Source organism: Lepisosteus platostomus, chromosome 10, assembly GCF_059453375.1.
Source record: "Lepisosteus platostomus isolate fLepPlt1 chromosome 10, fLepPlt1.hap1, whole genome shotgun sequence".
NCBI lineage: Eukaryota > Metazoa > Chordata > Actinopteri > Semionotiformes > Lepisosteidae > Lepisosteus > Lepisosteus platostomus.
The window spans coordinates 8,659,782-8,674,270 of NC_142620.1; the positions used below are offsets into that span (position 1 = coordinate 8,659,782).

Genomic DNA, 14,489 nt, shown 5'->3' on the forward strand with positions numbered 1-14,489 from the left:
CGAAAATACAAGTCTTTTTTTGCCTTAGGTTATTAGGTGTAAATGCAGTCAGTCATCAATCTAAGCGTATTTTTTAAAATACATAAAACATGATCCGATTTCAGTGCTCTTTCATCACGCTGCGTTTGAAGAAAAGTTGGTTAGATATCGGATTTCTGCAGGGCGAAACTGCCTGCCTTATTCGGGGCGGAAATACGTAGCTAGTTTCTCCTGCGGGGCGGAAGTACGTTCGAGGTATTTAGCTGCGAAAACAAAACAGGCAGGAACTGCGGCTGGTGAGTTTTGTATAACAACAGTACCATACCGAGGAAGAAAGATTTAATGCTGATTTCCGAAACGGCACATATAGCTTTAAGCGTTAATAAGTGGTTTGTAATATGCGACTTATCCTGTCGAAGCTCTGACACTATGTTTGTAACGAAAGGTAGTATACATGCCTGCTAAGGTCTGGACTAATAGGCATGTTAAATAGGCAACCAGAAACCTGAACAACAAAAACCTGATATGACCAAAAAGAACAATTAATAAAACGGAGGAGACGAATCTCAATATGTTGTGCTTTTACTTAGACAGACCTGCAACGTTGAAGCCCCGTTTTCCAAGCGTGCCTGTTTTATCAGAATGCTCAATTCTTTAATACTCAAATTTTGCTACCCTTTGCGACGTAAAAATGGAGCAGAATTGAGTGCATGAAAGGCACGTGTGCTTGTACATGAAGAACCTCCGCGTTTTGCCACCGACCATCTGACATATTTGTCGAAATTGGCAGCGGACTCCGCATTGTCCTCGGTTTGACTCTTGTAAACACTGAAGGTATTTTCGAGGATGCGCGATGACGTCAGTGAAGTCGGAGCCAGCAGCACTGTTAAAACTGCAGGTTTTGCGCTTTGCAGTGAACACTGCCCTGACTGCGAGGAATCCAACAAGTGAAATTAAACGCTTGCAAGCTGCATTCAGAAGGGTGTTAAATGACTCACTTAATCAGTATTGACTTAGTACAGTATGGAGCGGTATAAGTCATTGCAAACAGTTTTGCACACAAGTGATTTGATTTGGGTTTGGGCCCAAATTCACAAAGAAGCATACGTATCTTTCCTTTCACCGTACAGCATATCACACCAAATGATTGCTGTGAATTGCGTTGTGCTGTTTAGAAGCGAACACAAGGCGTTTCTAAGCATACATGAAAAGTGGCTAGATTGTAGAATTGGATTTTAAGATGTACAGGCTGTAAATGCATAGTACCCAGGTGTCCAGAGCACAGATATAATATCAATTCACTCTCTCTGTAGAAATATTACAGAAACTCTCCTAGTTTCCCATTTTGCATAATTACCCAGCGTAACCTATTGCTACCTGCCTGATTGAATTTAATTAAGGTGGTCTCTTGGCGTTTCTTTGGTGATGCAGTTTCAGAGCAAACCTAGATTAGACTGCAGCATGTGTGATGTAAGTCACTCTTGATACTAGAGACCCCCGCTCTCCTCTTTCCGTCTTTTCGTGATCCGCGCTGTGTTGTTTCCGTTGCCAGAGGGGGTGGCCGCGCTGTGATGGACGAGCTGGTGCACGACCTGGCGTCTGCGCTGGAGCAGACCTCGGAGCAGACCAAGCTGGAGGAGCTGTGGGAGGAGATGGTGCTGAGCCCCCTGCAGCAGAGGCGGCAGATCCGCCGGCGGCGCGGCCGGAAGCGGCGCTGCGACTCCTCCCACTCCCTGGAGCACGCGCGCTGCTTCAGCGAGGCCTCCGAGTCCAGCCTGGACGAGGCCGCCAAGGACTGCCGCGAGAGCGCCAGCGCCAACGCCAACGCCGCCAACTTCAGCGACTCCGACGACATGATCGTGGCCAAGAGGCGGCCCTCCTTCTCCTCCTCCCTGAAGAGCAAGCAGCACTCCTGGCCCGAGTCGGACTCCTTCACCGAGAACACGCCAGGGCGGCCCCTGAGGAGGCGGCGCAAGGTCAAGCGCATGACCTCGGACGTGACGGTCAGCCTCCAGGAGAAGCTCAAGGTGTCCGAGCTGGACAGCGAGAGGGCGGGCAGCCACAAGCTGGCCAAAAAGCAGCGCCTCTCGAAGGTGAAGAAGAGTGCCTGCCCCTGGGCTGGGGGCTCCGAGCCGGTGGGCAGCAGTGGGCTCGTCCACCAGGAAGGCTGGAAGGAGAAGATGATGTTTGAGTCTGAGGAGCAGAAGGAAGCCTCTGATGAAAACATGTCCGAATGGTAATGTTCCCTTCAGGACCCTCTGTGGTTCAGCCCAGCCATAATGTCGGTGAAAACGAATCTCACGCCTAAAACGTAGTCGAGTGTAGGGTAACGAGACCAGTAGTTGAATAAGGACTAGGTCATAAATCTGATTTTTCTCTACAAACTATCAACAAGCTGTTATCTTTTTCTGACTACGTACATACTCTGGAGCCCCAAAGCAGATTCTGATACTTGCGTTTTTCTCTCTTCAGTCTGTCACACTTAATCAACAGACAGCATAGTGGTGCATGCCTGCCTCAAATATGTGGCCTAACAGTGACATGCCATGCATCATCAGTATATGAAATACATTCATTCCTCTGTCAATTAATTTGTAACTGTACACTCAGGAAATGAACTGCATTGTGCATTCACAAGGAATTGATTTCTTGCACGGTATGATATAAAAGGAACACAGATTATGACAGTTGGGCAGGCTATAACATAGGGAGCTTTTTGAAACCATGTTGAGAGATAATTTCTCAGGTTTTCCTTTAATATATAATATGCACAATTTAAAACAGGGCTAATCATGATACATAGCAGTACCAATGTTAGAATAGTGGAACAATCAAAAGAATTATATATTGTTTCACACAGGTTTTCTGTTTCGGAGAATATGATATAGTAGAGTATAACTTTGGAGCACTTTGTTTAGGTTCCAGTTAAACCTAATGACTTTTCTTGTAAGTTCATATAATGGATATTTTTTCATTTAATGTGTATAATATATGTGTCAAAATGTTCCATAAAATAAGTTATATTGACAAGTCTGAATTCAAACTCAATTTTCGTACATCCTAGATAATTAACAATTTCCGCTCTATTCCCTGAATGCTTTAGCTGCCCATCTGTTCCTGACATACTTCCTAGCCAGTGCAGGGTAGTTCCCATATGTTCCATGTAGACGTGGTGTAGAAATACACTTGTCCTTGCACCCAGCACTTTTTTTTTTTTACATCTAGCTTCCTCGTTTCTTTTGTGAAATGTTCAGATGCCAGTGGTGTGCACTGACGTGCATCTGCCTAGAACTAGTAGGGTTTTCCCTCTGGGGAGGTTTCCAGAGCAAAATAACCACCAGAAAACCCACAAAGATATCCTCCCATTCAGCCTGGGTGTCTGAGGAAAATAATGTAGGTGTAGTTTGTTGTGGTTCTAAAGAGAAATAAATGAGCTACTTAATTGACTCCATCTTTTGTAATAATGTAGTAAGTTACAAAATCATGAGCAGTTCTGAGAAAACATTTTAGCATTTAATGGGGGGGCTCCTTGGGAGTGTGGGACAACATTGTGCATCTTCAGACACCAAGGAAATGAAAGGGGTGTCATTTACCTCTGTAATAACCAAGCAATGTTCTCCAAAGAAATGCCTGAGAAATTCAAATGAGGCTGTCTTCTGTTCTCTCTGCCTTACAGCTTCTTGGGCCGTTTTCTTTGAGGGTCTCGTTAATTGACGGGCTTTTTTTTTAATAAAAAAAAAAGAAACGTCTGGAGTAACCAACAGTATGGAGACAGAAAGCTGTACATCTTCTAGTTTAATTTGTGCTGACCTCTCTGGCCTCTCAATGGCGCTTGTTTTCTTATTTTATGGAAAAATCAATAGTCTTTCTGACAGAAAACTGCTCCAGAGAAGAAATAAATGGAAACAGCACAGCTTGCTGTCAATCATTTTTCACTTACAAAACGCTACATTTTAAACTGAGTTCAGCCAAAGTATTAAAGGCAACAGAATCATTGGATGTGATCTGTTTACACAAAAAAAAAGTAGAAGAAAAAAAGTCTTGACAGGGCTAACGTGGTCGTACTTACGAGTTCAGGAATGCAGTAAATTTTTGGAGTAATCAATGCGCTGTAGTAAGTGTTGCATTTGCAACAGATTTCGGGCAGTTATTGTTAACAGTTTTTACTCATTGTACTTAAATGCTCTTGATTCTTTCCATTAGCCCCTGCCTATCACCTACCTAACCTTTTAGACATCTTTAGCCTCAAGGTCAAGGCTAGACGAGAACAGACTTCCCTTATGTTAAGTGAAGTGCATTCTAAGCAGATGTTCACAGCTACAGTTGGACTCCCCATCCTTGAGTAAGCTCACATTGGCCTAATGGCAAGGTTGCCACCCGGCAGCTGCAGTGGCACTGGGAGAGTTATTCACCTGTAGTAAACCAGAGAGCAGGTCTTTGTCATGGAACGTTTCGATAGATGCCTAACGAACTACTGGCTTCAGTCAGCAGCTGTGATAAAAAGTCATTTGAACATGGCTGACTTAGAAAGGTAGCTTATTTCACTTTTTGTATTTTCCCTTGCTTTGAAATTTGGAAACCATGAAGGGAGGCTTGGGAAATGCAGAATGCTGAAGTTCATTTAATAAATCTCTGCGACTAATCCAATTTGCCAAGTACTGGGAGGGTGGAATAACTTTTTAATCAGGCACCAGTAGAAAAGAGTTGGATTTAGGTTAGGCAGATTGATTGAAGACTGCTGGGTTCCCATTATCAGTATGCCTTTCTGCAGTCTTCCGTTCTTTCTTCTCTTTTATTTTACTACTGGAATGAGGAGAAGCTCAATAAATCAGAAAATAATTCTGCAGCTTCATAATCTTTCTGCAAGCCAAACATCAGGTCTCTGGGGCAGGGGATTATTTCCTAATGATTGTTACTCATCTGGCTCTTGTGTCAGTTTCACCTCTCCAGCTTGTATAAATAAAAAGAAACCACATGGGAGCAGCTCACTCTGAGAAAATAAAATCGGTTTTGGGGGCGGTTTCCCTTTGCTTGAATTTTTAGGGCATTTGCAGTTAAAGTTCTTGGAATTGGGTCTCATAATTGTTTGAATAGATGTTTAACAGTTTGTTTCCAAAATTCCACAATGAAAAACGCCTTCGCAAAACTGGTTCTCTCCAACACGGAATGTTTAGAAATATTATCTGGTGTCAAGTATCCGAGCTTTCCTTGTGTATTCAACTATTTTGAATTTGTAGACGTTTTTAGTACACTGATTGTGGAATAGTTATAGGAGCAATGTTTTAATACATTATGCTACTATAGTTTAATTTCTTATTAAGTAAAACATTATTTTTTTAATTAACAGCACAACAGTTTTTCAGGAGTATACATGCAAAATTATTTTTTTCAAAAAGTGAATGGGAAAGTAACAATGAAAGGAAAACAGACAAGTCCACAGTACTGTAGTCCATAATAGTGATTTTAAAATATGAACTGGCCTAAATGCATAATCACTGTTTTTCATTTATAAAATGTTGCCTGTAATTATTATGTTTGCTGTTCAAAACCTGACATAATAAGAAGCAGTGCAATACAGTGTCTAAATATGAACATTTCACACTTTCCCAGAGAACTTATGTGAGAGGGGAGAAAAAATATTTCATCAGCTGATTAGATTATATATGTTTAAATTAGATAAGACTCTATTGATCCTGAAGGGAAATTGATGAAAAAATAAAAATTAATTTTTAAAAAATTAAAAAATATATTTTAAGCTTTACTTGTAAAATATAGTTTAATATACTTTTAATAACACGGGCACAAAACTTTGCATGGGCAATAGGTTGTGCTATATTACCCCTTAAAGACTAATTAATACTTAAGGCATATATCTGATTAATCGTTTAAACTTATTGTTTTTAACAGAAAGCTGAATTTCTCAGCTGTTCAGGAAGAGCTGTAGGGATTTTTCTGGTAAATAAAAGAGGGAAGAATGAGAATTGATGTGAATGGGATTGGAAAAAATGCATTCTTTGTCTTGCAACAAGTCACAGCAATGAGCATTGCACAGAAAGATAGATGTGAAAGGCTGAGATATAAACACCGCAGCCTCACAGTGGAGATTAATATTCATTAAAGAGGACAAGTGGGTGCCTGAATGTGCTAGGACATGTAGCACTGACAGTGGTGACTTGCCTCCTGCCCGTTTAATATGGAATCATTTGCTCTGTGGCAGAATCAAGAGGCAAGCCCTGCTTACAGAGGTGGGTAGACAGCTGAGAGCTGTGGTGGCGGCACGACTCCAGTCTTGCAGCAAATCCCCCAGGGAGCTCCCAGGCTGTACTGTATCCTCTCCACATCTGCTTCTCGCAGGGGTGTGCGGGCCAAGTCGGAGACCATATGGCAAAAAGAGGCAGCGAACAGGCTGGCAGTCTGGGATGCACGTCAGAGGGATGTGTAGGCAATATGGCAAACATTAAAGGCAAAATAAACCTGACCTCTTATTTCCAATGGAGTGGAAGCTCGGGGGTTTGAACTGTGGGATGGGCAGTGATGTCCTTGTATCCCCAAGAACAGGGGCCTATTGAACTCATAGAAATGAGAAGTTGTGCCTTTTGTGCTGCTGGTTCTTTCCTTCCCCTTTATTGTGGGTTTAAAGAAGTTGTTTTGTTTAAATGGTAAAAGTGTATTATTTACAGTAAAGTCATTAAATCATACTAAATGGAGTCTTTTAGAATTGTACCAGGAGCTCACTGCTGCTCTGGTGGGGTTTTTTTTTGTGTTACACACAGCTAGTAAAGAAATTCATCCGTTGAGAACTGATGTACAAGTTTTACAAACCTCAGCAGACAATAAAACCAACCACGAGCAACCTAAAAAGTGTTTGTATATCCCTGAACCAATTCTGCGGCATCCTTTTTGACGAAACAGCGCTGGCAGAGTGACACAGAGTGGCCTTTTCCACACATCCATCTTTTTCCACGTTCAGAATGTTTCTGTTTTTCTTCTCGTGAGACTTTCTCCATGTGGCTTCCTGTGCCGATTACTGCGTTAAAAGTTTGATGTTGGGGAATTTCTCAAGTGCCCTTTAGGATTTGAAAGATCTCGGTCTAATCTCCCAGAAGCCACCTTTGTTGTGATCTGAGATGAGAAAGTGGCCCTCGTTTCTCATAACCTTTTTTTTTTCCCCCGGGTCATACCGATTGTCCAAAAGTGTATTGTCCAGTGGCATGGCAGAACTTGTTTTTTTTTCCCCTCAATTTAATGCAAATAACCTTAACTTTTGCACTCCCCTTGGATTTTGTGTTTGGCTAAATTTACTGGACCAAGTAGTCATTATCCAAAGTCTAACGTCTCTAGCGCACAGGAGTGATCGGGCCTGTGGGGATGCGACCTCAGAGGAATAGGGCTCCCAGTATTACTGCTCCCCCCTTTCCCCCCATGCCCGGGGGGGCTCCTCCAGTTTAAATACGTGTCTGTGAACAGATGCCGGACAGTTGCCATATGCTGGAGTAGTAATCGGGGCCAGGCAAGGGCTTTTGCCAGCGTTATTTAAATTAACAGAAGGAGTGAACCAAGTAAATCTGGCGTGCTCGTGTTCAATGATGAAACATGACATAGAGGAGATTAGGTTTGACAGCACCGCTGATTTAAATTAAGTTTTGTGAACGTTACTTAGAAGATTCAATCACAGTTATTGTGGTGTCGTATTTATGGTCCTGCTGCTCTGCAATCATGGAAACACAGTAGATATTTTGGAAGAGTCACTTTCAACGAGTCTCGGGTTAAATTTTCTCTAAACGGCATGTTTCTGTGTGGTATCATTGTACTTAATACTTAAACTTAGAGCATGCAAAAGAAGCCTCATAAATATCACTCGCCTACATGAGAAGCATTTCATTTTGATAACCAGCAAGCCTGTGCCATTTTTTTATTTCTTCATCGGTCAGCTGAAACTTGACTGTAATGAGGTGGAGATCTATGTAGATAAGCTACGTAGAAAAGCTACAGTATGCAATGTAAGAATTAACTTGAGTAGTTTACTAACCCAAGTGTGCAAAGAGGACTTCTGCCAATGCAAACTCTGTCCCTTCATTATTACACTCCCTATAGAAAATATCGCAGAATGTATATGATACAGCCTTCCTTTGTCTTAGTTTTGTGTATTGTATTTTTTGGCTTTTTGTGAAAAAATGTCTGATATGCCATTAGTAAATGTACAATTAAATTATATACAATTATTTTTCTTTTCTCTCCTTCCAGTGAAACCAGCAGTGTATGTAGCAGTGACCCTGGCCTTTTTACTAATGATGAAGGGAGACAAGGTAAATTAAACTCCAGGTGAAAGGGTTTAAAGACTTGCCTGTAGATGTGACAGCTTATGTGGCATATTTATTTCTGTTTCGTTTCAGATATTATGCATTTATGTCTTGATGTCTGGTAAAGCAAAGTTTGATGAGATCTAATGAATGTGATTACTGTCAAAATGTGTTCCTTTACGGGAGAGAAAACTTCCCACAAAACCTGTTATGTTCCCTAATTTACAAAACAGTGTTAAATTATCTGTTCAGTGAAACCATTGAAAATGCAAGAAATGCAAATGAATACATTTCAATTATTGTGGTTTACAGTCTGATCCCAGATGTTTTAAATGATTTTTGTTACAGAAAAAGAGAGAGCAATACAGGTTAAAACTTAGCCATTCTTAAATGGCGACATTTTCCAATCTTTGCAGCTGATAAGTGCTAATTAACGGGGTGTGTCTGTTTAGGTGCAATTATAGCTTAAATGCGTGCTTGCTTATCTTTCAAAAAGACCTGCGCTGAGCTGCATCTACAATGAAATGGCGCACAGCTTCAGACGGTGCTAATGAGAGGTTGTCAGGTTGTGTTAATGAGCGCTGAAAGCTTTGCTAATCACATTAGATCTGGCACTTTGAAGGCGCGCTCTGATTTAACAGTTGTCACTACACCTTGTCTGTGAGAGGCATGGCCTGCTGGTGTGGGTGACTGACAGGTCTGAGGAGAGGTCGTCTGTGGGGAACCAAGGGGGGACCGCTTCCTTTTGGCTGCTGTTAACCCTTCCATCACAGGGGAGAGGGGGGGGTTTCTGAGAGCATGCCTCTCGATCAGGTGTTGGGGAAATCAGCTGCGGATCATTTCTGTTTAAAAATGTGTCCGCCCAGTGTACCTTCAGTGAGCTGCTCGTTCTCCTGCACAGCAAACACGTTCTCCTTCCGCAGCAATGTTACTGGAGAGAGGCCTGGTTCTGCTGGAGGAGAGAAAAGGTGTGCTGGGTTTTGCTCATTGTCATTGACACGAAAGTCAGTTAATAACACCGCTGTTTGTGAAGTTCTTCTTGGAAAGTGAAGTTTTAAGTATTCAAGCCGAGAGCAAAATAAAGAATCTTTGCTTGTTCATTTCTGTCTATTTGACATTCACAAGACCTTTTTTTTTTCCTTTCTAGAAAGGCTTAACTCCCTTTCAAAACCTGTAATTTGCCAGTTGAGTCTTTGCTTCATGTGGCGGCGGATTGTGTTTTTTTATGTTGTTCTGATTGGTCCTAGGAGACGATGAACAGAGCGACTGGTTTTTCGAAGGCGAGTGTGGCCCTGGGATCGGGGTGCCTGGTTTCCTTCCCGGCTGGGAGACTGACTCTCAGCCAGAGCTCGAGACCCTGGAATGTGGCCTGGAGAAGCTCTCCTCCCCAACGTTTCTGCAGCCTGCCCGGCCTGCACAGAGAGGTGGGGAGTAGCAGCCTAAGGATCAGTAGACGTAGGAGTGGTCAATAGCATAAGAGTTCCTGTGGGTGTGTAGCATGCTTGCTAGTGAAGCAGTAGTGAAGATGTTTTCTTCAAATCAATGTTAGTGCATAAGCATGTATGCATCATGCATGATTATTTCCCATCATTAGATAGACATTCTTTATTTTTATCTGGAAAGGTTAAAGTGTAACATAACAGTCGCAACTAAATTCCAAATAAACTGGAACAAACCATGCAAGTCATTTTCTTATTGTGCTTTAATAAAGGGTTAACCCTTTCTCGTCAAAGCTGTTCATTATTATCCCAAACCTTCGACTTTTATGTGGTCCTACAGGTTATCACGCCCGTTTAAACCGTCTGCCAGGAGTGGCTGCTCGCTGCATCCGAAAGGGAAGGAGGAGACTCCTGGGAAAGGTGAGGGATGTCCTTTGCCCAGGGGTTATATTGCTGGATGTAATATAAGGATCACATTAGGACTTATAGCACTTTACAAATGCCGCCTGGATGCTGATGTAGCTTTTCTTGGTCCTTTTCCCACCATGTGATTTCTACTTCCCATGGTATAATTATGTCCTATATTTTTTTTACCTATATATATTATTTACTAGTGTTGAATTTACCTTTTATCTACACAATCCTGAATTCTATCCAATTCTTCTTGTGTTGACCGAACAGTGTCTTGATTATTTGGATTCTCCCAAGTTTTTTTTCTTCGGCAATGATATCCCTTTGTTACACACACCTTGATCAGTACAATTAATCTTCATACAAGGCACAGCAGGAGCCCCACTGTAGAGCCCTGTGGGACTCCTCTCGCACCTTGTCCATCCAATACACTTCCCTCCTTGCTTTCCTCCACTGGAACTGGGCCCAGCTCCGGATCCATCTGCATGGTGCACCATGAATTTCCACATGTTTAAGTTGAAGAATAAGTTGCTCGTGCTTTCTTGGGTCTTTGCTCCTTCCTGTCGTGGTTTGCTGCTTATCTTGGCTAAGGAGTAAAGTATCGGCATTTTTAAATAAAAGGAAAAGAAAATCTAGAGATTGATAAATAAATTCTCTTTGCTTCTATTATTTTTTTGTATTGCAGGATAGCAGTGTGGCTTCCATGACCATGGAGAGAATGAGCCATTTTTCGCAAGATCCTTACCAGAAAGAGTAAGCTTCAGCCAGTTCAGCTGCCCATGCATTACAGATGATTGTCCTCAGTCTGCCCACATTTCTCATACTGCTTTGAGTTTCTGTGAAACAGGATGGCTGATTGCTTTGGAATTTCTGTGAGAAAAAGACACCAGTTTGAAAAAAAAAAACAAACGTCAGGAGTCCCAATAGGAAAATGCAATTTAGTTCAGTAGAAAAAACACTGGTATAATGTAACTGAAACAAATTGATTTTCTGTGACTATGCTATCTCATTTGCCAAAAAGTATAGTCTTTAAAGAGTCACAGTAACCCTTTTAACTCAACTGGGGTCAGTAGTTTAACTCTTGTATAATATATTTTTAAAATGTTGTCTTATATGTACCATAATTCTTGTTGTTCCTCAAAATTAAAATACTGTTAGGTGACTTGTTTTGTTTATTTGGACCATTTTGACACATGCATAGGTGTTTAAGAAAACATATAACTCGGTAAAAGAACATTTTGTCACTTTGACTCTTATTTTCTTTAATGACCTTTAAAAACAATCTGTACAATATCTGATTAAATGTTCAACAGCTATATAATTATTAAACTGATCTCTAAGTGCATACAGTTTCTGTTAAAAGACAGTTACCAATGTCTTTTAAAAATCAGTGTCCTTTTAGGAGTTGATGGTGGTATTAATTTCATATAGTTTCTAGAGTGACATAGAAAACTGCCAAGAATATTAATATCACGAGAGCTTAAGGTGTTGTAATTACCCCCCCACACGACAGTATTATTCTCTATATTGCTTTTTTAATATCAAATGTTACATGTGCATCTCAATAAACCTGCTTCTGAACATGTTTTGCACAGTAGGGAGCAGTTGTCTTTTGAATCCAGTCTGTTCCACAGTGCAAGTTGTTCAATGAAACATATGTGAAAGAGTCTCAGAAGCAGAACTGGAGTGATCTAAGAATGCCACACGTGGTTTCAATATGAAAACATAAATTGTAGACTTCAAAATAACATATGCTACTTATGTTGATATTGCAGCCTAATGCAAACTAAAGTTTAATCTTTCTTTTTTCTGAAGTTTTTGGTTGCCATCTATTGGAAAAAGAGACTGGCATCAGGTAAGATATAGCTTTTATCACTGCTTTTAAAAATGGTTCCAAAAGCTGTTCCTGTTATTAATTTGGATTGAAATTCATTTGGAAGTCCAGTAAAAAGGGCCACACCTTAAGTGAACTATTAATTTAAAGCAGCAAGATAGCTGTTTAAAAAGTAGCAATGCTAATCTGGTTAAAATTAATACATTTTTCAGTATATAATGTAAGATAATGTAATATGTAATGTAAATTTTAAGAGTGTATGAAAAACAGCTGTTTGGATTGCAGTTTTCTGGATCAGTGTTGTCCTTCTTTTCCTGAACTGGTGCTATATTTGCGATTCTCCAATCTTTGGGTACCACTCCCATTCTGCCAGTTAAAATATCCTATCTAGCGGTCCCTCGCATTCCTCATTTCCTTAAGCATGACTGGGAAAATCATCATAATATATACACACAATTTATTGGTACATTGGGTAAGTATCCTCTGCACGTGCCCTCCCCAGAGAAAGTCCATATTTAGATATTATTGTAACACTCTTGCTTTCCTGTACTGTAAAGCACAGTTTATTGTGAATTAAACCATGCAGGTGGTACACAGTAAAAAGGTTTACATATTTTAGTGCTTACGCTCCTAAAATACTGCCATCCTTAGGATTTTTGTTTTGGCTTGTTCTTGCAGCTATCTGTAAGGCCAGACATGTTTCTGTATGTTTCAGTTCAACCCCTTGTCTCCACTCTATCCGGTGGATGTGGTTTCTGAAGGTTCACACAGGAGATGCTCTTCTTCACTGTGTAAAACCAGGTAAGAGCTCGCTTGTGCTTTTCCTTTGTAGAGCAGTTTTTTCCGACGTTCGGAATTGCTTTCCTGTACAGTCATGGGTCTGCTTTTGTAAAGGGGATCAGTGCACCGAGCATGTTACAGGAGGGCCGTCACCCCCTTGAAAATGAGTGCAGGGCTCTGCAGCGGCAGGATACCTGGTCTTGAGGTTCAGAGGAGGTTGCCGTGGTCTAGGAAATGGCACCGTGTAGCTCTGAGAGCCTCGAGCGCAATCCGGTGATCAAGTCCCAGCAGAGGCAGAGCAGAGCTGGGCTCAGTGCATTAGTGCCATCGCTTGAATGTCACAGGCTAATGTCTATCAGCCACTGGGGAAGCAGCGGTCGAGGGAGAGTGTGGCAGCGCTGGGTGCGCTGGGAGTGTGCCGAGTGACTGACCCCCGGCCCATGCACTTGAAGGGCTGCAGTTGTCCCACTTGCGCCGCTGCCGTCTCTTGCTGAAGGTAGTATCCCGCTGGCCTGAAAACAGTGGGCAGTGCTTATGCCTTAGTTACGCATGCCGGTATCTGATGAACAAATATGTGATTCATCTCCATTACTTTGAAAGGTTTGTTTGAAAAAAAAATACCGATCCCCAGATCTTACTATAGTGAAATGGATGTTAACATGTTTTCTGATGTGAGGCTGTGTATTCAAAAGGAAGAGATAAATATGGCTTTAAATAGTAAAGACAACGCTTATTATAATGGTTCCTAAATTTTAATAATAATGAGTACATTAAAATTACTGTCTTTTTAAGACTGTCTGTATTTAATGAATGGAATTTTACTTTAAATTTCCCAGTTAACTCTTCAGGTTAGTTTCCTTGAATTTTGTTTAGGTTGCTCAGTAAGCTGTCATTCATTGTTGCTGTGTGCTCTATATACTGTACACTATAGGAGTCTGATGTTTCCTTTTCCTTAGATTAATCTGTTTTTATTGGATTATTTTTAATCAAAGATTTATTTGAAGTACAAAAATGTGAACATGTATTGTGTTTGATACTCTCATTAAGCAAGAGGGCTTCATAATTATGGAAGCAAATTTCTTTCAGGTGTTTTATATTAAGGCAGATGTAAAGTAGACATGGCTATTGCCCAATAATACCCAATAATACTGTAGTATTATTGCCCAATAATACTGCAACATTGCTTTGAAATACTGTTATATCATCCATTCTTTAAACCTTTGGCTAGACAGTTTATGTAGGGACTTGAAAATTTCAGGAGGGAGATACAGTATTTCCAAATAAGATGATTATTTTCCTGCAATTTTCTGTCAGACTTTTAAAAGAAAAAAAACAGCAAAGATAATAATGAAACAAATTTAACTGAGGCTTCCTGACCTTAGTGATCATGAACAAGAGTTAATGAAATCAATGTTGTGTTTGAAGAGCTGACTGTAAAGCTAAACCACACTGCTTTCCAAGACTGGATACCTTCATCAAGCCTGCCTCATGAGGGCCTTTGAGAACATGAGAAGATGATGCCACTCACCAGTCCATCAAGGACAAAGGATCTAAGGAATGAGCCTATCTCTTTGCAGTCCCTCTTCTGTCTCACTTCCGAAGGTGCTCTCAGTCAAGCTTTCCAATTCTTCAAGCAAAGGAAAATTTCCCATCTGTGATGTTGTCAACCTAACTGCAGCCACATACAGGAGTACTGGAAAAACTCAAGTAAAACTTACAATACATCACTTATTCGACTGGCTTCAT

At 41.0% G+C, this 14,489-nt stretch overlaps 1 protein-coding gene across 4 annotated transcripts in view; it reads left to right on the plus strand.

Annotated features, from left to right (window-relative positions):
- Positions 1 to 215: 215 nt before the first annotated feature.
- Positions 216 to 14,489, plus strand: part of LOC148653211 (G patch domain-containing protein 2-like) — a 29,181-nt gene continuing 14,907 nt past the window's right edge. For all 4 annotated transcript variants that reach the window (XM_088647936.1, XM_088647937.1, XM_088647939.1 and 1 more), the window contains exons 1-8: positions 216 to 275; positions 1,532 to 2,215; positions 8,224 to 8,285; positions 9,527 to 9,703; positions 10,059 to 10,138; positions 10,815 to 10,882; positions 11,945 to 11,984; positions 12,679 to 12,764. In XM_088647936.1, the coding sequence (XP_088504062.1) occupies positions 1,551 to 2,215; positions 8,224 to 8,285; positions 9,527 to 9,703; positions 10,059 to 10,138; positions 10,815 to 10,882; positions 11,945 to 11,984; positions 12,679 to 12,764 (1,178 nt within the window). In that variant the 5' untranslated portion in view covers positions 216 to 275; positions 1,532 to 1,550. The remainder of the gene's footprint in view (positions 276 to 1,531; positions 2,216 to 8,223; positions 8,286 to 9,526; positions 9,704 to 10,058; positions 10,139 to 10,814; positions 10,883 to 11,944; positions 11,985 to 12,678; positions 12,765 to 14,489) is intronic.